Genomic DNA, 26282 nt, shown 5'->3' on the forward strand with positions numbered 1-26282 from the left:
CATAGTTTGATTTTTACAAGCTTTACTAGTATTGACCTCTGAAACCTTTACTAGCATTGACCTCTGTGACCTTTACAATAGTTAAACTTTTACATCCTTTACTAGTATTGACCTCTGAAACCTTTACTAGCATTGACCTCTGTGACCTTTACCTGTGTTAAACCTGTATGACTCTGACTAGTATCTAACTCTGGCCGTTATCACTTAACCTTTCTTTGACCTGCCTGAACTTTACCTGTGTTATCTGCTTCACTTCACCACGTCGGTCACTTTCTAAAGAAATTTCCACGGGGCCACACTTTTCTGAAAACAAAGACATCATTCTATCATTGTATGTTAACAGCTGAACAAATTAATGTAACTTTTTTATTTAACAGCACTTTTTACAGTTAAGAAGCTACAGCTTGATTATGAATATTACTACTACCTAGCGAATAATGGCTATGGTTTAATCAAGTATTGGTACACATATAACCATTGTAAGAACAACGAAAACCTGTAAGTATCATTGATGACATCTGGTTATTTGCATGATGATTCATCAATCTGATTGCATTTCTAAACATGAACTAATGGTTATTTTGTCTGTCTTTACGGTTTTGACTTCTGAAGTTTGTGTATGACCTTGACCTTACCTAAACATATCACGGTACCAGTGACCTTCGCTTGGAACTGTGAGAAGATGACATCCATTACTGGTTTGTCTGTGATAGTGACAGTCTTTTCACTTGGGACAATGGATAGACCAGCTGTTTTCTCTTCTTCAGTCAAGTGCACCTACAATATATAAAGATATGTATTAGGAGATTTGAGAGATATGTGTTGATGAAGGCAATGGGAAAATTGTCATCAGCATGATCTCATTAGAACACATTATGTCTCCTTGTGTAATATGTATATTACTGTGAAATCATTCATTTTCATGGGGATTTATTTTCAGGGATTTCATAGATAATCTTAACTGAATTCATTTACCCATACACTGTTAAAGGTAATGTAAGACAATTCATTGAGCTGTGTCTACAAAATAGTCATTTTTTGAAAAATAAAAAAACTTAAGCTCCATAAATAGACGTAATTTTAACGTAGATGTTTTTTATTCTAGTTAGCATTTTTAGTGGTTTTGTTGTTTATTTTATTCTCATTTATCAGTCCAACATAAATACCAACAAATGCACTTACATTGGTGATACAAGTTAATTTGTACTAAAGCCCACTTGGCTTATTAAAGAATAGATATGATATTTACCTGTACAACATGGCTGCCAGGTTTGACCTTGGCACAAAAGTTTCCATCCACATCGGCCTTAGCAGAGGAAGCATCCATGTTTTTGTTTTGTGGGATGATAATGATTCGTCGGTGACTGGCAACCTGTCTCAGAGAATCTGGGAGCTGGCTGATCACAATCTTGCCACACATCTTAAAACTGTAACAACATAGTCTGGCTCAGAATGGTATTCTTACATAATTATAGTATTAAACAGAAAATACTTGTGAAATTTTCTGCAGTTTTACAAGTAACAAGCAAGTTTCTGACAAAGTATGCATTTGATATTCTTTGTCTCATTGTGTAATAAGTGTTCAGTCGAGTTGTACGTGTCAAACATTAATGTAATATCTTGTTAGTGACATCTCTCTTATATTGTTTAGTATTTATTGATAGTTAAAAAAGATGATCAAATAAAGGAGATGTTAAATGCTTTCTGGTTTATGTTTCTTTATAAAGAATCTGAGATGTGTTCATGGTTGATAAACCAAAGTTGTTTAAAGTGCCTACTTGTCAACTCTACTTTTCAAAAGAGGGAGAAATATTCTATTTGACAAATTGGTGGTAAAATAATAAAACTGTGTATCTACTTAAAGTTTACAGTGAAAGAAGATCTCATCCGATGACGAAAGAACCATGGTCCTTCATGGTCATCTTGACATGTTTCAAGCAAATTGACTGGAATTAATTTGGGCATTGGAGACCTGTCCTTTCGGGTCGAATCACATTTATGTATTTAAGACGGGTTGTTTTTCCTTAGTGTTGTTCAAACTTACTCTGAGGCCACAATGTCTGGGAGATTCGGAGTGTTGGGTGTAATTTTGACACTGACATCATCAAAGTAGATGTTATCGGTCTGGATCTGGAGACGGTAGGTCCCTGTCTTCATGTTCTCTAGATGGTACATTCCATCAGCTTCTGTCCGTGACACTGCTTTCCCGTCCACCAGCACTGATGCACCTGACACACCTGCACCCTAAAGGTCAAGGTCGAGTTATGATCAATGAAGAAGGATGAATACATACTTAAGTATCTGTCAATTTATGTCTGATGTCAAATTACATAGTATAATAATTGACATTAATATTACCTGCCAATGTATCCAGTTTTGTTATGAAAATGTACACCAAATGGATATGCCAATGCATGAATAGCATCTTTAAAGTTACAGTTAAACCTGTTTATAAAGGGAGAATAGTGGTCTTTATACACAGGTGGCCTTTATATTAAGATCCAGTTACAATGAATTGCTTTCTATAGGGAATCAAAAAGTGGCCTTTATAAACAGGTGGCCTTTGTAAACAGTAGCCATTAAGACAGATTTGACAGTAATTTATATCATATTAACACACATTTCTAACAGTAATATCTATCGTGAAAAAAGAAACCTTTACCACTACGCTGCTGAGTATATCACACTAGTGATGCATAAACAAAAATATTACATGGGAGAATTCACAGGAAAGTAGGCAGATTATGTGATAAACTATGTAAACTACCTCTTCTTATGATTAAAATGATGTTTACAAATTCATCATGAAATGATTATTACCTAGTAACTTGAGGAATAAGAACATTATGTATCAGTAGTAGTATTACCTGGCTTAGATTTAGCAACATAAACTTTAATTTAGTAACACAAACTTTAATTATAGTAGCATAAACTGACTCATTTTTAGTAACATGACATCACTTATTTACACAATAATAAAATATCACTTTTTTTTTTAACAGAAATTAACAATTACATTTTTATATAAAGCAGGATTTTTTGTTATCAAACATCTGGGAAATCAAATTATTTAAGTGACATAAATATTTACCGAGCAATGATAATTGCCAGTAACTTTGGTAACTGTCTCATATTGATGACATTGTGAGTCTCCTAAAAGTTAAATACAGTAGCTACAAGAATGATATGAAATTATCTCAAACAATGTGTGTGAGACTTACCCCTGCTTTGTTAAGGACTCGACCACTGACAGAGAAGCCCTCCACTTGGAATATATCCTAAAACACAACACAATCTTACTGTAAGTTTTCATCAATGTTAGTATCACATGGAAAAATGTCTAGGGTTTTTGTTTACAGACCTCAATATAATTTATTAAGGAGAGTCTAAAGATTTGTCATTTCACCTAATTGGACCTTAGACAGTACAGGGTCATCCGTCTGACCACATGTGTAGTCTAGGGACTCTGGCTTCCTCCCACAATAACAATTTTATTTCTTATTTTCTGAAATGAGTTATTGACACAACTTGGATAAAGACAGTTTCAAACACGGTATTTATGGTATAATCACCATGTACATACTATCGGGTATAAGTAGGCATGAACTTGGGTGATTTTGCCACTGACCTTGAGAGTGACTGGTCCATGTTGGACCTGTATGTCCAGTCTCCCTGGTAAAACATCAAATCTGATGTGTTCTCCTTTGTAGAATGGAACCTGTCAAAATAAGAAAGATATCATTATGAATTGAAAGCAAAGCTAGTACATATACAAGATATCAACACATCTATAACAAACTTAATGTAATCTTTATAGCAGATTTACAATGATTTCTAAAACATTTTCAAGCCTTGCTTCCAGTAGTTTAAGACTTTGTATCAGATTTCATGATTTACCTGGTATATCACATACTGCTTACAGGAGAACAGCATTACTGATAATACATACTAATATATCTAGGTTTTTCATGCATTATGCAATGCTAAATGTGTTATAAGCTAATAAAACCCTTATGTTTAAGAGGTACATAACTTTGCCCAGGCTACCCAGGTACAACTATATAACTATAGTGTAAGGTAATATAACTGTGCCCAGGCTACCCAGGTACAACTATATAACTATAGTGTAAGGTAATATAACTTTGCCCAGGCTACCCAGGTACAACTATATAACTATAGTGTAAGGTAATATAACTGTGCCCAGGCTACCCAGGTACAACTATATAACTATAGTGTAAGGTAATATAACTTTGCCCAGGCTACCCAGGTACAACTATATAACTATAGTGTAAGGTACATAACTGTGCCCAGGCTACCCAGGTACAACTATATAACTATAGTGTAAGGTAATATAACTGTGCCCAGGCTACCCAGGTACAACTATATAACTGTAGTGTAAGGTACATAACTGTGCCCAGGCTACCCAGGTACAACTATATAACTATAGTGTAAGGTAATATAACTGTGCCCAGGCTACCCAGGTACAACTATATAACTATACTGTAAGGTACATAACTGTGCCCAGGCTACCCAGGTACAACTATATAACTATAGTGTAAGGTAATATAACTGTGCCCAGGCTACCCAGGTACAACTATATAACTATACTGTAAGGTACATAACTGTGCCCAGGCTACCCAGGTACAACTATATAACTATAGTGTAAGGTAATATAACTTTGCCCAGGCTACCCAGGTACAACTATATAACTATAGTGTAAGGTACATAACTGTGCCCAGGCTACCCAGGTACAACTATATAACTATACTGTAAGGTACATAACTGTGCCCAGGCTACCCAGGTACAACTATATAACTATACTGTAAGGTACATAACTGTGCCCAGGCTACCCAGGTACAACTATATAACTATAGTGTAAGGTAATATAACTTTGCCCAGGCTACCCAGGTACAACTATATAACTATAGTGTAAGGTAATATAACTGTGCCCAGGCTACCCAGGTACAACTATATAACTATACTGTAAGGTACATAACTGTGCCCAGGCTACCCAGGTACAACTATATAACTATAGTGTAAGGTAATATAACTTTGCCCAGGCTACCCAGGTACAACTATATAACTATAGTGTAAGGTAATATAACTGTGCCCAGGCTACCCAGGTACAACAATATAACAATAGTGTAAGGTAATATAACTGTGCCCAGGCTACCCAGGTACAACTATATAACTATAGTGTAAGGTAATATAATTGTGCCCAGGCTACCCAGGTACAACTATATAACTATAGTGTAAGGTAATATAACTGTGCCCAGGCTACCCAGGTACAACTATATAACTATACTGTAAGGTACATAACTGTGCCCAGGCTACCCAGGTACAACTATATAACTATAGTGTAAGGTAATATAACTTTGCCCATGCTACCCAGGTACAACTATATAACTATAGTGTAAGGTAATATAACTGTGCCCAGGCTACCCAGGTACAACAATATAACAATAGTGTAAGGTAATATAACTGTGCCCAGGCTACCCAGGTACAACTATATAACTATAGTGTAAGGTAATATAATTGTGCCCAGGCTACCCAGGTACAACTATATAACTATAGTGTAAGGTAATATAACTGTGCCCAGGCTACCCAGGTACAACTATATAACAATAGTGTAAGGTAATATAACTGTGCCCAGGCTACCCAGGTACAACTATATAACTATAGTGTAAGGTAATATAATTGTGCCCAGGCTACCCAGGTACAACTATATAACTATAGTGTAAGGTAATATAACTGTGCCCAGGCTACCCAGGTACAACTATATAACTATACTGTAAGGTACATAACTGTGCCCAGGCTACCCAGGTACAACTATATAACTATAGTGTAAGGTAATATAACTTTGCCCATGCTACCCAGGTACAACTATATAACTATAGTGTAAGGTAATATAACTGTGCCCAGGCTACCCAGGTACAACAATATAACAATAGTGTAAGGTAATATAACTGTGCCCAGGCTACCCAGGTACAACTATATAACTATAGTGTAAGGTAATATAATTGTGCCCAGGCTACCCAGGTACAACTATATAACTATAGTGTAAGGTAATATAACTGTGCCCAGGCTACCCAGGTACAACTATATAACAATAGTGTAAGGTAATATAACTGTGCCCAGGCTACCCAGGTACAACTATATAACTATAGCGTAAGGTAATATAACTGTGCCCAGGCTACCCAGGTACAACTATACAACTATAGTGTAAGGTACATAACTGTGCCCAGGCTACCCAGGTACAAATATATAACTATAGTGTAAGGTACATAACTGTGCCCAGGCTACCCAGGTACAAATATATAACTATAGTGAAAGGTAATATAACTGTGCCCAGGCTACCCAGGTACAACAATATAACTATAGTGTATGGTAATATATCTGTGCCCAGGCTACCCAGGTACAACAATATAACTATAGTGTAAGGTACATAACTGTGCCCAGGCTACCCAGGTACAACAATATAACTATAGTGTAAGGTATATAACTGTGCCCAGGCTACCCAGGTACAACTATATAACTATAGTGTAAGGTACATAACTGTGCCCAGGCTACCCAGGTACAACTATATAACTATAGTGTAAGGTAAAAACAATGAAGAAATACTACAGCCTGGCTAATGTAGAGCACATACAATGTAGAAATTCCCAACAGGTAGTGCTGGAAAGGTGAAACTCCCGTCGGCTTTGGATGATATGTAACAGAGAGGCGAATTGTTGTCAGTTGTGGTGAATCCTTTTAGGGGCCCCTTCTCACATCCACTGATGTCCTACAGAACATAAAATCATAAGTAGACATTGTTTTGTTGGAAATGAGCTTAAAAATATGGTTTGAAACTTTACTAAAAATAGATTGCATTAGTAGCCATATTTCTTTGTAAGACAAGGGTTTGGGTAATCAATACATTTTTCAAAATATGAAATAAATGTCAAGAATGGTATATATATATATATATATATGATAATTTGTGATTAAGTCTTTTACGAGATAAGTTTACAATAATAACAGTGATATTTACTATGGTACATGATGTTGAATTATTATGGTCAATGTTTATACAAACTTGAGATTAGGCCTTCACTGTTTTATTACAATACAGCAAAAACTAATTGGACAACAAAATGCTTATCTTTACATTACAGGCCAACATTAGGTTGCTTTTAAAGGACTTACCTCTTTCTTAAAACTGGAGGAAAACAGAACAAAGTTAACTCCCTTGATTGGTTCTCCCTCACTCTGAACCGCTCCCTGTAAGTAAAGATAAAGGAATCCCTCTATTTGAAATGAAGTTTTTCCCGTGAAAAATCTAGACTGTTAAAAATTGCAGTGAAAAACTTTATAATTAATTTTATTTCTTAATTTCAACAAATTTTATTGTAAAATTGAAAAACTCTATAATGTACCATGATCCCTCCCCCCCCACCCCCTCCATCCATTCTTCTTTAGGTTTTTACCATTCACTGGTAAATCGGTATAATATATTGATATGTCATTCAGCCTATGTCTAGTAATTAGCCCATTTATATCAAATGTCCTGTAATAAGCCCTGACTTTGAGTCCAGAGATAAAAACGTGAATCCTCGATCTTAATGAAGGAGAATCGTGGTAATCAACTAGTTTATTTTTCTTGTAAGAGTAAGATTTAGTGAAAATTTTACCTAATATTTTCACGACAAACTATCTTATAATTAATCTATGAACATAAATGACCACAAAATATGCTGCAGTAACTATCTCCACCACATACAGACTTACCTTTACTTTATATCCAGCTATCACAATACTGTTACCAGTGTTGGCATTGTCATTGGTAACAGTCACTTTAGCATCAGCCTGACAAACAGAATATTGGTTATTTGATTTCAATGTGAAAATTGAGTTGGACTTCTTCTTACAATCAGCAGATTTTGATAACAAATTATGTACACATGTATGTAGGTATTCATATAGAGTATAATTTATAGTTCACAAATTCATTTGATACTTCATAATATGATAGACAGTCATGTAACACTAACCTGTAGGAAGCTGAAGTTTTCAGACTGTGTTGCTTTCACTTCATACTCTCCTGGTAACACCCCAGCAAATGTATACCTGTAATTAATAGCAAATATCTGATATATTTCTCTAATGTTAACTAATGGATTTCATCTTGATAAAATAATCATTTTTTAGGCAAATGTTTTTACATCAAACATAATATGTCACTAAAACGATACTGATTAAAATGTTAACGACAGTTCAATGAACAAATCATTTTTGATATTTGATAGTAACATCCGTGTTTAATTTCAAGGAGTTTTTTGTTAAACAAGAGACCCAAAGAGCCTGTATCACTCACATGGATCTTTATGTCCTTCAGGCCAGGAAAGCTAAAATATGACTGCAACAGCCACAGATTGATAATATGAAGTTTGTCTAAAAATATCATTGAATATCAGGTGCAAAGAACCTACTTTCCATCCTCTGCAGTAACAGCTGTCCGAAGTGTTTCGGTGGACCCCTGCTTTCTCAAAATAACATTGATCCCAGTAGGTCCATTGTCCTGACCCTTACTCACAACCTAACAATGTAAACCAAACCGCTGAAAATTCTTTCTTCACACAATCATTATGGAGTCATCAAGTTTGGCTTGTTGGATTGTCTTAACATTAGTGACTCAAAAAAAACGAAAAAAAAAGCGAGATAAATAACGCAAATAGTCAATATGTAAAGCAAAAGTAATATAGAATTATACAGATGTTTACTGGTCAAGAGGCAATCTATTACTGGTACACAATGACAAAATATTAATTCAGAAAGATGTACACATAAACAGTGAAACTTCTCTCCAAACCGACCATGTATGGGACATGAATATATGGCTGGTTTAGAGAGGGCTCGGTTTGTAAGAGTCAAGCAAGATGACTGGTCCTGACTCAGGGAGAATTGAACCGATTCCATTCTGTACATAACATTAACATTCCATTTGCTTTCAGCATTTTTTACTGCACATGTTCAACTAAAGTCAGAAAACACTTTATAGAAAAAAGACATTTCAGTAAAATGAAAGATTACAAATGTCACCACAGGTGTTGATTTCATGGTTTACTGGTCAGATCTAGGGTCTTATTGCTCAGGTAAGACTGGTTTTCAGAAGTTATTTTCAGCATATTTCAATCGTTCAAGACACAAATTCAGTTCATTACTATAATAAAGAAGATGTCTTTCCATACATAGCCATTTCGTTCGATTTCAGGAGGTAATTGGTTTTGAGAAGGATTGGTTTGGGTAAGTTGCACTGTGCATGTATTTACAGAAGCAAGGAATAATGAAATATAAGGTTAGTAAGCCTGAAAGATAGAAATACATGAAGATGGTATGTGTTGAAAGTTAATGCTCTCTTTTATAAACTATATACCTTTCCAGTGATAGAAAAGCCGGTAAAGCGAAAGTTGATGTCCTCACCCAGACTGCAGTGATCAGTGCTGCCATCTACTTTCAGTGGCACACTTTCAGGTTCTGTAATGATCAAATAAATTTAATACATTTTTTGGGGTGTTCAATAATGTTAATTAGGATTTGTGTCCATACAGATTTTACTTTGATTCTAGTATCACTTTTCCCCCTTTCTGAGAATTTAAATGAAGAGAGTAAATTTAACATTATCTTTCTTGTGACTACTGTTTAAATCTTGTTTACAGCTATATCACAATATTGTTTGGAATGAAGTGATAAAATTCTGAGAGATCAGATCATGCAAGGAGAACCAACCATATGCCAGATTAATGAATTTTGATACTCTAGTTGTATATTTAAATATAATATATGTGGTAGTACATAGATTTGTTATCATAGTTAAATATTAATTACCAAAACTCCATCCTGCTGGTGGCTCCACCTTGAGGACAAAGTCTCCCTTCTCGTACAGAGGTATGAGGTAGTATCCTGTGTTTGGGGCACAGTCTGTTTGATACTTTATGCTGCCATGAGGTGTGTACAGTTTTACCTGAAACATTGCAGTAATATATAATTCTATATATTCTACTTTTACAGATAAATTATGAATGATTCTTATATTGGTTATAAACCAACTGCAAGTTCAATTTTGGAAATTTGATATAGGCATTCCATAAAACTTTGTATCTTTACCAAACTCAATGACTATACTAGAACTACTGAAAACAAAAAATAATATGAACAATGACTTTTTAATGTTACAGTGTCTTAATGAAAGCTCATACATCTGTTAGATGTAATACATGTAATTACTCTTCAGAGCTTTGTTCCATATTTGATCAGTTTCTTGTACAGGTATGATAATAGTTTGGAGGTTGCTTTCTTCATTTTTCAGTCATTCTATAGACCAGAATATCAGCCGCACAGCTGGTTTTTAGCATTTTTTTTTTTTCAATTTGATCTACATATAAAACTATATGGTAACTGTTATGTTGACCAAGGTTTGTTGATATAACAGACAACGGAAGGCAATTTATCAAGAATGGCAGGGAAACATTTAATAAAGTTTGCAAATGAATTATACACAGATAGGCCTTTATTTCATTGATGTGTTTGAAAAACCTAAAATAGTAATTATCAAACTTGTTTGGCTTGGGAGTCTTCAAAGATTGTTTGCGCACAGATATAGGGCCTGATGTTCTGTACGATTAACTTTACAATATCTCCATCGGTGTCTGTACTGTTAGGTAATAGCAAAGGCCCTTGCATGCTGACAATATTCTTATTGTCCCGTATTATTTCTTGTAAGTTACACAAAGGCATTTTGAATTTGACCCAATGACCTATTTTATTTCAATCTTAAAACCATCCTGTATATGCATGCAAATGATGGTTCTATATGATCTATTTCAGTCACAAAAACATGATGGACAGGTACTTGTAAAAACTTGGTACTGACATCTTGTCCTGGTGTCAATTGTGCATGCGAGACAAAATGGCTGTTCCGAAATAAATAACAATGTGGAATGGATGCTGAGATGATATTCTTCATTTTCCCCCTATTATGGCCATTTTTTTTCGTCCACATAAGCTGCATGACCAACCGTAGAGGAAAAAAGTTGCGGCTTATAATCCAGAAAATATGTTCTCTTCTTATATAAGTCATCTGTTCATTATTGAGTTTTGTATTTGTTACCCATGGGATGCATTTTTGGAACAAATCCCACAACTTGACCATGATACCCCATGTCTGCAATATAATGGCAAGTATTTCTTCAAATAGTGATCATATTCTTCTGATAGATGTGATAAGATCTGAATAGTGCAGAGAAGGTGTGCAACAGAATATCTATTAAACAGTTATATAAACTTATTTCTCCAATGGGTTCTGACCTTCAGCCCATAATTTCTTTCGTGTCTGTGATGCAGTTGATTTCAAATGTGAAACATATAAAACACAAATCATGGATAGAGAGTCAGAACCTTTTGGCGTATGAGTGATAAGATTTAGTCTACTTTTACCTCAATCCAATAAAGTGATACCAATTCCTGAAATTTATTAGTACTTCCAGGATATTAGAATAAAGATTAAGTTTAACATTTAAATGGTTCCCACTTTCCAGCCATCCAAGTAAAAAAAAGAAGCATACAGGAGAGCATTGCTATATTTGAAAAAAAAAATAGATAAGTTTTGTCTAAAATTTGTCGAATAGTTTGGGTGTACAGTTTCATACATGGCAAATTCCTTATTTACACATGCCCATGCCATTACTAAGCACACATCATGCAGAGTATGCACAGGAATATGATGTTTTAAATGCGAAATATCACTATTACACTACTTAAATAGCAGAATTCATTTACAAATTAACACTCGTTATGATTCCTGCTATTTTATTTGCACAATGGTTTTGAAATGATAGATCGTCCGATATCTATAGTGGTCAGTTGGGAGATCTGTGTAACCTGAAGATATCCGATTCCTGAGAGTGAACATACACTTCACTCTGATCATCATCAGACGACCTACGAGAAAGAAACTATCGTATCATTAAGTATTCGATTACGTTCATATTAAGAACTGATATATAGCAAAATGTGGAAAGGCTTCTGTGACTTGGGCTGCAGTGACAGTAGTATCAAGGGGGGGGGGCGTTACCTACCTCAACCAAGGAAAAGTTAATGTCGACATCAGATCTTACAAATCCGCCACATCCTAAAACACCATCGGCATGTACATCTTTTGGACATAATATTATAGCCAAAATAAGAGAAATAAAATCAAGCGAAAGCAAATTTAGACCTGAACCGGTATTCATCGCGTGTCTTTAAAAGCGGAAGTACAGAATGTTGTCTAAATTGCCATCTGAGAGTCCGGATAGAGACCACACCCGTTTTTTGTTTTTATTAAATTGTTTCAGATTTGTCATACGTAAAAGACTGATATACTGCAACTTTTTACTATTTCCTCTGCCGATAAAATTTTATTGCCTTGTTACCTTTTATTCTATACATTAAAATATTGTGCTGTTGCTCACGTGTGCGGTACATCTTAGGCTCATTCGAGCGTTTTATTGAACGTAATTCCAAACAAAGCTTCGTCAAGATAAAGATCCACTAGATGTCACTGTGCACAGTAACTTATCGATAAATTATAATTTTACGAAATGGAATACAAGTGACCGGCTTTCTGTAACATACGACGGAAAATCAAGATGAGTAGGCCAAGAGCATATTCGTAAGTATACGTAAAATGATTTCAACATTCAAACACACCTTTTTTCATCGCGATTCAAGTCAAAATACTGTCGCTAGCAGGTGCTCAACATTAAGGTCTTGTCTCGGTTTGAGACCTCTTAGAAATCTCTTAGTTATTGGAAGTTAGCTGTCGCGTTTCTGTAGCCCAAATCTGTGATTTTTTTCGCCTTTTTGTTTACCTTTTCATTCTTGTAAATGGATAATTTTCCATTATTTATTCTGACATAGTTAATCGATACTGAAAAAAATATGAACCAAGTCCTAAATTAGATCTGCATGAAATTAGCATTATGGTACTTTCGTTATCCACACAAAAGTGATTACGTTATGCAGTGAAATTCACATACCGCTCTTGGTTTATTTTTCCCATATTAATTGAGGTACATACATTTTGATCAACTGAGAATGTCTAGTCTAGTCAAATAAACGTTGTACATATCCAAAGCAAATCCCAACATATGTAACAGGGGACATAGTATAAGAAAACATATATAAAAAAAATGTATAGCACTGTATATGTAGACTTGCCTTATTATCAATAATTTGTACATTTTGCAATTATCACCCAATGGAGTAATTTTGCTGCAGGGCATGACTCATTGAAATAACTTGTGGTTACCTCATTGAACATCATGTAGGAGACACAGAACAATTGGAATAAACTATTTTATCCACAATGCAAGATGTCTGCGTAAACTAAGATCTCCTTAGAGTGAAAAACAAAATGTTTGGGAAGAGATCAAAGCACACACTTCTATCTTATCTGCATCTGACGACATAAAAATTAAGTTTGATACTTTACTGACTGAGCTATTGTGGCCCTGAAAATTCAAACAAAGAAATGCTACCACTAAAGGACATATCGTTACTGCTTGTCTATTTAAGATTAGGTGATTGGCAAGTAATGGGTTATGCAGTCATCCACAGTGACCACCTAAGAATGTTAAACTTTTTAGTGTGTTTTCTGATAATGAATCACAAAGTCCAGAATCTCTTGACTGTTATCTAGTCCAAACTTTGATATTGATTTATTTTGAATTATTGTCATTCATATTTATGGACATAAAAGGGATTATTTGGAGTATAAACTAAATACCAAGCTATATTTTTTCATATTGATGGGGGACTAGATGGCCTATCTTTGCTTTGTTGGATTCTCTATATCTTTTTTCTTCATTTTTACTTCACCAGATTATGGTGTGCTAAAGAAAACTCTGTCCATCTTTGAAAAGCCATGTTTGAAATAATTTACTTACAATGAAACATGACATCATATGGTTCGAGATTGGAGGCATATTCGATATTCTGATTTTTATCACTTGTTTGGGGATGGATGGGACAATTTCACTTCTTTTTGAGAAGAAAATTGGTGAATTGGGTGTCTCAGTGCCTGGAATAGGACCTGTTTTTGACTTCCAAACACCTCTCCCCCTCAGTTGTCTAGATATTTAGCAGTGAGATCGATAAATGATGGTTGGTCATCCTTAAAACATTGGATGGTTTGTCATCCTTGTTACAATGGATGGTTGGTCATCCTTGTTACAATGGATGGCTGGCCATCCTTAATACAATATGTATATTCTGTAGTAGTGTGCTTTAAGGTTATTTATTGCCAGTAGCTGATTTTTGTATCCTTGAGCAACACTTTAATTTCCACAAGGATGCTTTTCACAAACTTAAGTTATAAATATAGCCATAGCCCAAAGTAATTAATTTGCTGATGCCATACGACCCAATTTGATATAGAACAGGTAAGTGCAAATGGTGTGATCTTTATATCTTCTGATTGGCTGCAGAGACCTTGCCATGTTTCTAGGTAAAAAAGCTAATAAGTTTATTTAAGTCTGAACATATATCAGGAAAACTATCCGTGGCCCTATAGGCCTCTTGTCAATATTACATGTATGGCATAATGCATATGTGTTTTTAAGACAACCATATGTACAAGTACAACCAGGTTATTTACCTGCTATATATATATATATATAAATATACTTCCAGGAAATTGATTGAAAAAACATTATGATAATCATACAAGCAGTACTGACTTGCTCTTTTCATACTACATAGGATGTAAAGAATGTGCATTCATACAAATCAGATTGAAAAGATTTTATCGGGAAAGGGTTAAGACATATTTTTTTCTTGTTACTCATCGGATACATTTACCAGTATATGTCCTAAGGTGTTGACAGTTTGGGTGTACAACTTTTTTCCTTCTTTCTGAATTAATTCAAGTTTTACATGAAATTTATGTTTTTATTGGCTATGGTCTATAATTTTGTTTACTTTTTCACAAATCATACAAATATTTCATTTGCAAGATCATGTATAGTTTATAATTTTTCTAGATTCTAAGAAGTGAGTTATGATACTGAAAAGACTTTCTGCAAATGTGAAATTAGATATCTAACTGGGATGATAAAGAGCAAAGTAGAAAGTGTTTATTGGGTATAAAACTGAGGTTTTCCTTTTGTTCAATGTAACATGTATACCTCTTCAATATGGATGAAGTTAGCATTTCAACATTTTTATATTTTATCATGATTTTTTTTAAAAGAAAAGCTAATTTATCAATTTAATTAAGAAATTTATGTGATATGTGCTCTATCATTTGACAGGAAATCAGGGAATTCCTTGTATGAACTGCTTGGTCTTAAGAAGGACGCTACTCACGATGAAATTAGAAAAGCTTATAGAAGGGTAAGTCTTGTTTGTAGAATCCCGTTTGAACATTATTGTAAGCATTGTTACCTGATTATATTACTGTTGTCTTTGAGGTGTAAATATGTTTGTGTTGTAGGCCGATGTAATAGTAGGGTTGATAAAGTTCATTAGCTTATGCAATGTATTGAGCAATGGAAAAGTTAAAACATAGAATGAATATGAAATATTTGGTGAGAAAAGAAAAATAAATGAATAAAATAACCATTAGCAGTGAGTATACAGTGTCCATGATTCGACAAATAGATCAGTTATATTTTATGTTGTGTATTTTGGTTTAGACTGTAAATAATGGATTGTTAGTTGATTAATTTGATTAATACTGATACTACATCACATGTAAATGACCTATTTTTTAAGTTTAGCATTCCTGGTAAAGATCATGTTTCTTATACTGGTGTTTATAACTCAGTATTACAAATTAAGAATCAATAGGATATTTTTTTCTGATTTTAAATCATTTTGTGCCTGCTGAAAGATCACATTTTGTATTACCTATAGCTAATAACCCTTTAGGTTTAGTTACATGATTGAAATGATGCTTTCTTAGTCTTAATAATTAATTCCATTTAATTGATTACAGCTGGCTCTGCGGTTCCATCCTGACAAAAATCCAGATAACCCTGAAGCAGCAGAAAAGGTAACTACAATGTGATTAGTGATTATGATGTTTCAAGTGATTATCGTTGTAATTTGCCTAAAGTACAACTTTCATATATATAAAGACCAATGGTTTTTGGTACAAAGTTAATTCAGTTGAAAGTAATTGATCCTGTCCATAATGGTCACTTTACTATGACTCCTGGAGTGACCATCATTAGCTGGTTGACAAATTAATTTGTGATTGTGATGGAGATGTACTGATGAAGTAATGTACAATGAAATTATCTAGTGTTTATGTCAGTAAATCTCTGTACAAGAAAACTATCAACAAATATTCCATCGTCATTTAAATACAGACTCTTGTTTTTCTAAATCTAGATTTTAATGAAGTTCATCATTACATATTTAATTGTTATTTGAAAGATAAAAATACAAAACTAGAGGTTTATGATCAGCCCTAGCCTTGTACACATATGTTTACATTTCTGTGTAGTTAGAAATGTCATTTGATAGATCAGGTAAATAATTGAGGAAGGATAATAGCCAACATTTTGACATTAGACAAACAGTAAGAGATTGGGAAGAAATGCACATACTTTAAGTAGGAACATTAGAGATATACATATACCTAAAATATGACAAAAATCACTTTTGTGTTTTTCACTATCTAAAGGGTCAGACTGGATATGGTAACATTGTTATCTAAATCTCTAAATTTGTCTTTTTTTTAGGGAAATACATTTAATTGATTTCAATTCTTTCTTATGAATTGTTTAATTTATATTTAGAAGACTGCACTTAGTGTGTTATGTAGTTAGTGTAGTATGAACTTCGTCAAATTGTTTTTTTTTTTTTCATTTAACATTTTTCATGACTTATCATGACAATGCTTTGCGATTATCATTTTATATATATATCTTTTAAGATCACAAACACCTACATACATATATATATATATATATATATACAGGAGGTTAGTGACATTTGAGTTCATCTCTGTAGTGACAGATGTTACTGTTGGTGTATACTACAATACATGTATCCAGTAAAATGCCTATGACTTGTAATGCAAATCCACCAACATCTATTGGAGTTTCTGTAGAGATACCCGCTTTTCCTGTAATAAATCCACCTCCTGCTTTGAGTTAGAAATTATGTGGTGATCTCTTGGTTTATTTTAAGATCATAAATATGGTGTACTCACCATATGCTACACCAACACAATTTGTCATAGGTTATTTGTGTGTCAGGCACATGTTGGTATCACCAGAACAGCTGGTTGCTGAATAAAGTTGATTACAAATTTCTACTGTTCTAGAGAAAGCAGTGGAATAGGGACATATATCTTTAAGAATGCAAACAGTATTTTGATTTCTATACAAATTGTTATTATGAACTTTTGATTTAAATGTAAATATGTCATTAGGTGAACAACATCTTTAAAAGTACAAGCTGAATTGCATGAGTTAACAATGATTAGAAATGCTGAAGATATAGTAGCTGTGGCAGCTCTTTGGATCACTTAATTGTAATAAGATATAGTAGCTGTGGCAGCTCTTTGGATCACTTAATTGTAATAAGATATAGTAGCTGTGGCAGCTCTTTGGATCACTTCATTGTAATTAGGATATAGTTGTTCACACAGCAGTACTTGTTTGAACTAGTAGTTCATGATCATGTTCAAAGTTGTTATTGCATTATGGTTAGTTTTGAACCATTGCCATCAGTCAAAACCTGATTTATGCAAAGCATGGATATGACTCCATGGTGTAGCTTAATTTCATTTTGGACTGAATGTATCAAAAATGTATTACATTGAACTCATTGAGATTTCCTACCATATGTCAGATCCTTATACAAAAAATTCTGTAAAATTCTGTATATTCTGTATATTCTGTATATTCTGTATATTCGGTATACTCTGTATATTCGGTATATTCGGTATATTCTGTATATTCTGTATATTCTGTATATTCGGTATATTCGGTATATTCTGTATATTCTGTATATTCTGTATATTCGGTATATTCTGTATATTCTGTATATTCTGTATATTCGGTATATTCTGTATATTCTGTATATTCGGTATATTCTGTATATTCGGTATATTCTGTATATTCGGTATATTCGGTATATTCTGTATATTCTGTATATTCGGTATATTCTGTATATTCTGTATATTCTGTATATTCGGTATATTCTGTATATTCTGTATATTCTGTATATTCGGTATATTCTGTATATTCTGTATATTCTGTATATTCGGTATATTCTGTATATTCGGTATATTCTGTATATTCTGTATATTCTGTATATTCTGTATATTCTGTATATTCGGTATATTCTGTATATTCTGTATATTCGGTATATTCTGTATATTCTGTATATTCGGTATATTCTGTATATTCTGTATATTCTGTATATTCGGTATATTCTGTATATTCTGTATATTCTGTATATTCGGTATATTCTGTATATTCTGTATATTCGGTATATTCTGTATATTCTGTATATTCTGTATATTCGGTATATTCTGTATATTCTGTATATTCTGTATATTCTGTATATTCGGTAGTTCATCTAGATCCCTCAACAAAAATTTCAAAGACATGTGAGGCTCTGTGTTATTACAGGTTTAGCAAAATATAAACATACCAGAAGTAATCATTAAAAACCAATTAGAAAGAACAACTGTATGATGTAAAATTGAAAAAGTCATTAATAAATGAAAATGTTTTTGATGATATTAAGTGCCACTCCCCCTCTCCCTGTCAACATTATCAAGAATATTGTCAAGTTTAATGTCTCCGGGAAATTCTACAGGTTTATCGGGCTTGTATGGTCTATAGAAAGGTGGATAATGACCAATAAGAGAGCAGTAATTATCAGGGGATTACATCCTGCTTCGTCAGCTGGATACGAACCACTGTGTGTGTAGATGAGAGTACTCACAGGAAATAATCAATACCCATTCATTTATTCCATGATGGTAGTGGTTACAGGCCGTCTATATGGAGCGTTGCACTGACATCCAGGCCAGCTATTAAACTCAACATCAGAACTGTCAGATCACATAGAAAATCTCCAGTAAATAAAACACAATCAATGTGAGGGAGGAGGCTCCAGTGGGATATACCCAGGAGTGTCCATGTAAAGTGAAAGGTGACATCTGTAGGGGTACAGTAGTGGAGGGAGGAGGCTCCAGTGGGATATACCCAGGAGTGTCCATGTAAAGTGAAAGGTGACATCTGTAGGGGTACAGTAGTGGAGGGAGGAGGCTCCAGTGGGATATACCCAGGAGTGTCCATGTAAAGTGAAAGGTGACATCTGTAGGGTACAGCAGTGGGGGAGGAGGCTCCAGTGGGATATACCAAGGGGTGTCCATGTAAATCGAGAGGTTGTGATATCTGTAGGTTTACATTAGTGGGGGGGGGGGGGGGGAGAGGCTACAGTGGGATATACCCAGGAGTGTCTTATGTAAAGTGAGAGGTGACAGCTGTAGGGGTACAGTAATGGGGGGAGGAGGCTCCAGTAGGAGGTGACATCTGTTGGGATACAGTAGTGGGGGAGGAGTCTCCAATGGGATACCTAGGAGTGTCCATGTAAAGTGAGAGGTTGTGACATCTGTAGGGGTACAGTAGTGGAGGGAGGAGGCTCCAGTGGGATATACCCAGGAGTGTCCATGTAAAGTGAAAGGTGACATCTGTAGGGTACAGCAGTGGGGGAGGAGGCTCCAGTGGGATATACCAAGGGGTGTCCATGTAAATCGAGAGGTTGTGATATCTGTAGGTTTACATTAGTGGGGGGGGAGAGGCTACAGTGGGATATACCCAGGAGTGTCTTATGTAAAGTGAGAGGTGACAGCTGTAGGGGTACAGTAATGGGGGGAGGAGGCTCCAGTAGGAGGTGACATCTGTTGGGATACAGTAGTGGGGGAGGAGTCTCCAATGGGATACCTAGGAGTGTCCATGTAAAGTGAGAGGTTGTGACATCTGTAGGGATACAGTAGTGAGGGATGAGGCTCCAGTGGGATACACAGGAGTGTCCATGTAAAGTGAGAGGTGACATTTGTAGGGGTACAGTAATGGGGGGAGAAGGCTCCAGTAGGAGGTGACATCTGTTGGGATACAGTAGTGGGGGAGGAGGCTCCAATGGGATACCCAGGAGTGTCCATGTAAAGTGAGGGATGACATCTGTAGGGATACAGTAGTGGTGAGCAGAGGCCCCAGTGGGATACCCAGGGGTGTCCAAGTCAAGTTGAAGATGTGATGGCAATGGGGAGTTGGGGGACAGAATAGATTGTGTGTGTACAAGAATGGAGGGAGGGGGATCCAGTGGGATACTCCAAGTGTCCATGTAGATTGAGTGATGTGGCATTAGCAGGGAGATGGATTGCTGAAGTATGGCTATCAGTATACAAGTATAGGTACAAATATCCATAGATAAGGAAGATTACCACTTATTGGGATATTGATACCATTCTGTTACATCCCATGTTGGTCAGTGTTGGTCAGGTAGTGTAATGGAAAGGGCACCTGCCTTTCTTGTAAGTGACTGTCTTTTGATTCCTCAATTATATATTGGAATTCATAATCACACATTATAGAAAATGTGTAACATTTCCGCTCCAAACAAAAAGCTTTTCCCCAAGAGTGATAATTTGGCCTATGTAACTCCTGGTGAAGGTCTGGGATGCTTGGTTTTTATGCTCCCTAACCATAGCATTTTGTTTTTCTCAGGAAGCTGAGAAACAGACAAGTCTGTGTTGATGTGGTTGTGTCCTTGGGTAAGACACTTTATCCTAATTGCTTTGGATGACATACAACAGGTCTCCTATGTGTTATTGAATTAAGTAGCCACCAGTAACTACAAGAAGACCTCATCTCCAAATGTTTCTGGCTGTTCATTGGCCAGTAAACCGAGCAAGAAATACCTAACAAAATCCATACGGGGCTAATAGAGTGATAAGTTAATAAACTTGTTTCTTAGTCATTGTAAAACAAGTCGAAATGTTTAAAGGTTAAAGTCACATTGTGAATACTGATAGAAAATGTCAACAAATTAGCATGTAATAGGGACTTTTTTAATAAAAATATTTTACAGGTATTTTCTAAAAATAGATAATAGTCATTTTTCTTTAATATAAAATTAGGATTAATGGAAAAGCTGGTTATATCTATGCCTTACCCATAAGTACATGTTTCCTTCGATTTTTATGGACATACTGTGGAATGTATACTTTATATGGTCAAGACAAAAGGATTTATTGTTAGTTTAGATGATTGGCATTTTAGATAAAATTGTTTGGAACATAAATGATGCATTTTCATAGTAATTATGGAATAGATTTCAAAATTCTTTATAAATTTCATTTTCACTGTACATTTTCATTTTTTTTTTTCTTCTTCTTTTTTGAAAATGTTCTATCCTTGAAAATAGGAAAACAGAAATGTCTGAAAATACAGTAATTTATAATAATTTCAGGTGTGTGAATAAAATTCAGTGATTTATACAATACATGAAGGAAGTTTACAGGTATATCATTGTTAAGCTGATAAGGAGACTAAAAATTCTGATGATTTATCCGGATTTACATCTGATAATATATTCTAAATGTTTAGTTAAAAATACCAGCTTCATTTGATATATTTTACAATAATGTACGTGGTGTAATGTGATGTAAACACAGCAAGCATGAATCATAACACATTGATAAAACAGTCATTATTTTGTGACTCAGAAATGAAGGATATCCAACCTGAAGAGTTGTGACTCAATAGATGATATTCCTGATCCGTTAAACAATGTACTATCAATAAAAGAGAAACTGTGTTTTGCTAACAAATCTGATTTCATCATTTGAAATCTATCAAAGAGCCTGATTAACTATTTATAACTCATAACTAATATTATTTCTCAAAAGGATGGACCTTTCACAAGTTCAAAAATGTTTGGAAACTTGGATGGCTATCAAACAGCCATTTTGGATTCTTTGAATTAGTCAGTGCCCTTTCTTGTAAAAAACACTGGATGAATGTTTGTTAAATTGTATGCATGTCTCACTAGTTCTCACTATTTGTATGTACACATTCCATTTTGATACTGATCAGGCAGTCATGTTGGATTTTTGAAAATAAGGCAGACTGTATGGTCCTGGAATTTCCCATAATAAGTTCCCAGTTTTGCGTACTGCCTTCTCAAATTGATCCCAATTCAGTTCGACAAACAGTTAAATAAATTCTTTGCTAAACTGTGAATTCTTTTTGTATTGTTATGCATAAATCAAGGCACCAACACATGACCTCTGACATCAGGGATGGTTTATTATAGAGCTGGGATAATGCATATGTCAGCTTTTTTTACTGTAATTCAATTAACGTGGATGGATCACCAGGTTTGGATTTATTGGTGAAGAAATACGATCTTAAAACATGACTGGAGGTGACAAGCCTCTGTCCTCTTTACATGCAATATTACAGAAAATTTGATAAAATACTAGTTGAGTTTTCCTAAAATATATTTAATGGCGATGCTCTGATGAAATTCTTCCTCAAAAAATCCAATTTGGGAGCTCTTAGAGATAGCTATTTGGTATCATTACCAAGACTATTCCTGGCCTTAGTGATTGTACCGTAATTGCTTTATAGATACAGAGCTGGTCTACGCTGGTGGAAATATAAATGTTCATCTGCTGTCGAAATATACCTTTCATCTTGCACATAATCCAAAATTTGGCGTCAAAGCCAGAATTTATAATATTACCCATATGATATCAATGACTTTGAAAAGCAGGAACTACAAATGTGTTTTGTAACTCTTTTCAATTAATATTGGCCTGTTCAATATTTCGCCATGCACTCTTATGGTGAAAATCAGACATTGAGGGGAAAAAAAACCTGTTTATGGCATATTATTGTGTAGGACCGACAGCTTTGAACCTGTTTCTGCTACAAATTTGATTGACATGCCCAGAAACTGGAATAAAGTCTCAGTCATGTTTTTTGTTTCAGGATGATGTGGTAAATCAATATTTTTCACTGTGCTTTAGATGTTAAACTGAATACTCAGTCATTGTTTTGATATCATTCTTTAGACTTTGATCATAAGTATGATATACTGTGTTTTTACAATATTTTCTTTTTAATTGCTAAATAGATAGGGGAACAATATACATGTTTATAAAATGTGTTTGATGTACAAATAAACATTAAGTTAAACATTTTGATCATGAAATTTTTATTTGCACGTCAGTAGACTTAGACAAGACCAAATTCGTAAAGAAAATTATTTTTGTTAGGATACTGATACATATCTTGTAAAAGTATGAGAAGATTTAGGAAGTTATTCACAATAAATCTTTAATCCTATACACTTTTGTAGATTTTGTTTATTTTCAGCATCTCTGACAGCGATTTGTGTTATTTATACATAGTTGCACAATTACACACACACACCCTCACACACACATAGAGGAGATTTTAGAAAATTTAATTTTAATATTTTTGAATTACGTATATAATAGCTTCCTTTTCTCTTTCTTTTCTCTCTTCTATGAATGAAAAGACCATAAGTTTTGTTACTGCGGGGTTAAATGATTTCACAACAGCCAGGGTCATATGTGAGGACAAGTGTCAAGAGAGACGAAAAGAATGGAAATGTAACATTATAGAAAGAAAGAGCAAGATAGGAAAGGAAGGAAAATATCAAAATTCCCTGCACATTTTATGTAATCAAGTAGAGCCTACAGATCTATATCTTTAATGTCCCAAAAGTCTTTTGTCCATGTTCGTGTATGTGTGTAAACTTTTCTTACATTTTAAACTTCTTCTTGTGTTCCATTTGTAGGATTGAGTGGAAACTGGCTTGAAACAATTCTCACATAGGGTTGACAAAGCCTTGTTATTTTCTGGTTCAGTTTGATATCTAAAATGGCAAACATGGTGAAATATGCATTTTAAACTTCTTCTCAAGCTCCTCTGGTGCCATTGAGCTGAAAATCGGTTGGAATGTTGAGTAAGGGAAGACGACAAATTGATGTTATTTTTCTGCCTCATCAAAAAATTGGTATGTTGCAGCCGTTAGGTAATATGATAATGATTTCCCTTAACAACTCCAAACTTGCCTGAAATGATCCTGAGATGGTCTTAACCAAGTGTTGCTATTTTTTAGGTCTGTCCAAAAATCCAATCATGGCTGACATTGTGAAAACAAATTTTAAATTTCTTCTCAAGTTTGACAGGTGTTATTGTACTGAAAATTGGTGGGGTTATTAAGGAAAGGAAGGAGATAAAGTGGGTGTTGTTTTCAGTCTTGTACACTGTATGACAGTCATGGAGCTGAAATGAAATTAGGTATGTTTTTACTTTAACTACGAAAATATTTTAAACAGATTTAATTTTTTCATAAATGTTCCTCCTACCACTACTGTTATATCATGGTTAGTTGACAATTAAGTCCATAGGCTAGCCATGTAGAACGTAATCGGAAAACTGGATTTTTTTTGGACAGTAAGGGGTATACTATTTGAAATATGATATGATACAGTAAGGAGCAGTACAGACATATGCAGGATACAGTGGTATTACATAAGAGATAGAATAAGAAAAGTCTCTTAAATCATGCTCTACATGTATCAATATTTATCTGGGTAAATGAAGACCATGTCTATTGGTCCACTGGGACCAGGCTCCATGCCTTAATTTTGTTCTTATTTCTGTAATCCAAGGGGTTGGTCGATACCAGGACCAGTTGTATCCCCATGAGATTTACGAATTGGATCTTGTTAGATTTGTGTGCCTTAAGTGCTGAGCTAGTATAGGAAAATTCTGAGATAGGTAGTATATAACTGTGAAATATTTCGCTACAAAATTGATTTAACAGCTTCAGTAACAAGGGCTCCATTGTCATCAAATTTTCAGGTCATTGTAATCTTATCAGTAGATAAAAACAAAGTTCCTCAGATGTTGAGAAGTAACATTGCTGACAACCTTCTCATGATTCACTGGATTTGTAGTAACAGCTTTAACACAATTCTAATGAAATTTGATCAATCAAGCTTGTGATAATGGTTCCTTAATTATTGGGGAGAGGCTAACATTTTATGCTTTATGGGGAGAGTATAAAAAATCCTGCACCTTGAGAAGAGAACTTAAGCTTATGTCTTACATTGGAATTTTACCTTATTTAAAGGATCTAACCTTATAGATATATTATAATCGAAGTCTTAATTGTATAATGTGCCAATGAAATACGAAAACCTAGCCCCAGGCCAAAAATGGAAAAGAACTAAGCAACCATGTACAAGAGAGAACCAAACAGCTCTAGATCTGTACCTTATATGGAAGAGAACCAAACAGCTGTAGATTTGTACCTTATATGGAAAAGAACCAAACTGCTCTAGATCTGTACCTTATATGGAAGAGAACCAAACTGCTCTAGATTTGTACCTTATATGGAAGAGAACCAAACAGCACTGGATCTGTACCTTATATGGAAGAGAACCAAACTGCTCTAGATGTGTACCTTATATGGAAGAGAACCAAACAGCTGTAGATTTGTACCTTATATGGAAGAGAACCAAACAGCACTAGATCTGTACCTTATATGGAAGAGAACCAAACAGCTCTAGATCTGTACCTTATATGGAAGAGAACCAAACAGCTGTAGATTTGTACCTTATATGGAAGAGAACCAAACTGCTCTAGATCTGTACCTTATATGGAAGAGAACCAAACTGCTCTAGATGTGTACCTTATATGGAAGAGAACCAAACAGCTGTAGATTTGTACCTTATATGGAAGAGAACCAAACTGCTCTAGATGTGTACCTTATATGGAAGAGAACCAAACTGCTCTAGATGTGTACCTTATATGGAAGAGAACCAAACTGCTCTAGATGTGTACCTTATATGGAAGAGAACCAAACAGCTGTAGATTTGTACCTTATATGGAAGAGAACCAAACAGCTCTAGATCTGTACCTTATGGTGAAAATTTAACTCTCTAGATTATGCAACATGTAATTTAAAATTGGACAAGCAAATGCTTCGAGACTTTTATAACATATTATGTATACTTAAGGGATAAAGAAACACAGGATGACATTATTTGCAATATCTTGCAAATGCTTTGTTAAAAAACCATGAAAATCTGTCAAACAACTCTCAAGAATACAGTGCATGTGGCCCTGTATGGAATGTTTCAGTATTGTATTGGGTGATGATTTCTTCTGGGAAAAGCACGAAAT

At 34.6% G+C, this 26282-nt stretch overlaps 2 protein-coding genes across 3 annotated transcripts in view; one reads left to right on the forward strand and one right to left on the reverse strand.

The window, feature by feature from the left end:
* The window catches only part of LOC132545384 (BOS complex subunit NOMO2-like), a 30484-nt gene extending 18212 nt beyond the window's left edge, over positions 1 to 12272 (reverse strand). Inside the window, exons 1-14 of the mRNA XM_060209066.1 lie at positions 12117 to 12272; positions 9868 to 10003; positions 9416 to 9516; positions 8472 to 8578; positions 8034 to 8109; positions 7771 to 7848; positions 7189 to 7263; positions 6650 to 6784; positions 3629 to 3718; positions 3222 to 3278; positions 2045 to 2244; positions 1250 to 1427; positions 636 to 777; positions 236 to 303 (exon numbers count right to left, since the gene is read on the reverse strand). Of these exons, the coding sequence (XP_060065049.1) occupies positions 236 to 303; positions 636 to 777; positions 1250 to 1427; positions 2045 to 2244; positions 3222 to 3278; positions 3629 to 3718; positions 6650 to 6784; positions 7189 to 7263; positions 7771 to 7848; positions 8034 to 8109; positions 8472 to 8578; positions 9416 to 9516; positions 9868 to 10003; positions 12117 to 12272 (1599 nt within the window). The remainder of the gene's footprint in view (positions 1 to 235; positions 304 to 635; positions 778 to 1249; positions 1428 to 2044; positions 2245 to 3221; positions 3279 to 3628; positions 3719 to 6649; positions 6785 to 7188; positions 7264 to 7770; positions 7849 to 8033; positions 8110 to 8471; positions 8579 to 9415; positions 9517 to 9867; positions 10004 to 12116) is intronic.
* Positions 12273 to 12621: 349 nt separating this feature from the next.
* Positions 12622 to 26282, forward strand: part of LOC132545390 (dnaJ homolog subfamily C member 5-like) — a 28596-nt gene continuing 14935 nt past the window's right edge. For both annotated transcript variants that reach the window (XM_060209075.1, XM_060209076.1), the window contains exons 1-3: positions 12622 to 12691; positions 15333 to 15414; positions 16019 to 16075. In XM_060209075.1, the coding sequence (XP_060065058.1) occupies positions 12669 to 12691; positions 15333 to 15414; positions 16019 to 16075 (162 nt within the window). In that variant the 5' untranslated portion in view covers positions 12622 to 12668. The remainder of the gene's footprint in view (positions 12692 to 15332; positions 15415 to 16018; positions 16076 to 26282) is intronic.

Source organism: Ylistrum balloti, unplaced genomic scaffold, assembly GCF_031769215.1.
Source record: "Ylistrum balloti isolate Yb309-2 unplaced genomic scaffold, AGI_CSIRO_Ybal_v1 Utg369846, whole genome shotgun sequence".
Classification (NCBI taxonomy): Eukaryota; Metazoa; Mollusca; class Bivalvia; order Pectinida; family Pectinidae; genus Ylistrum; species Ylistrum balloti.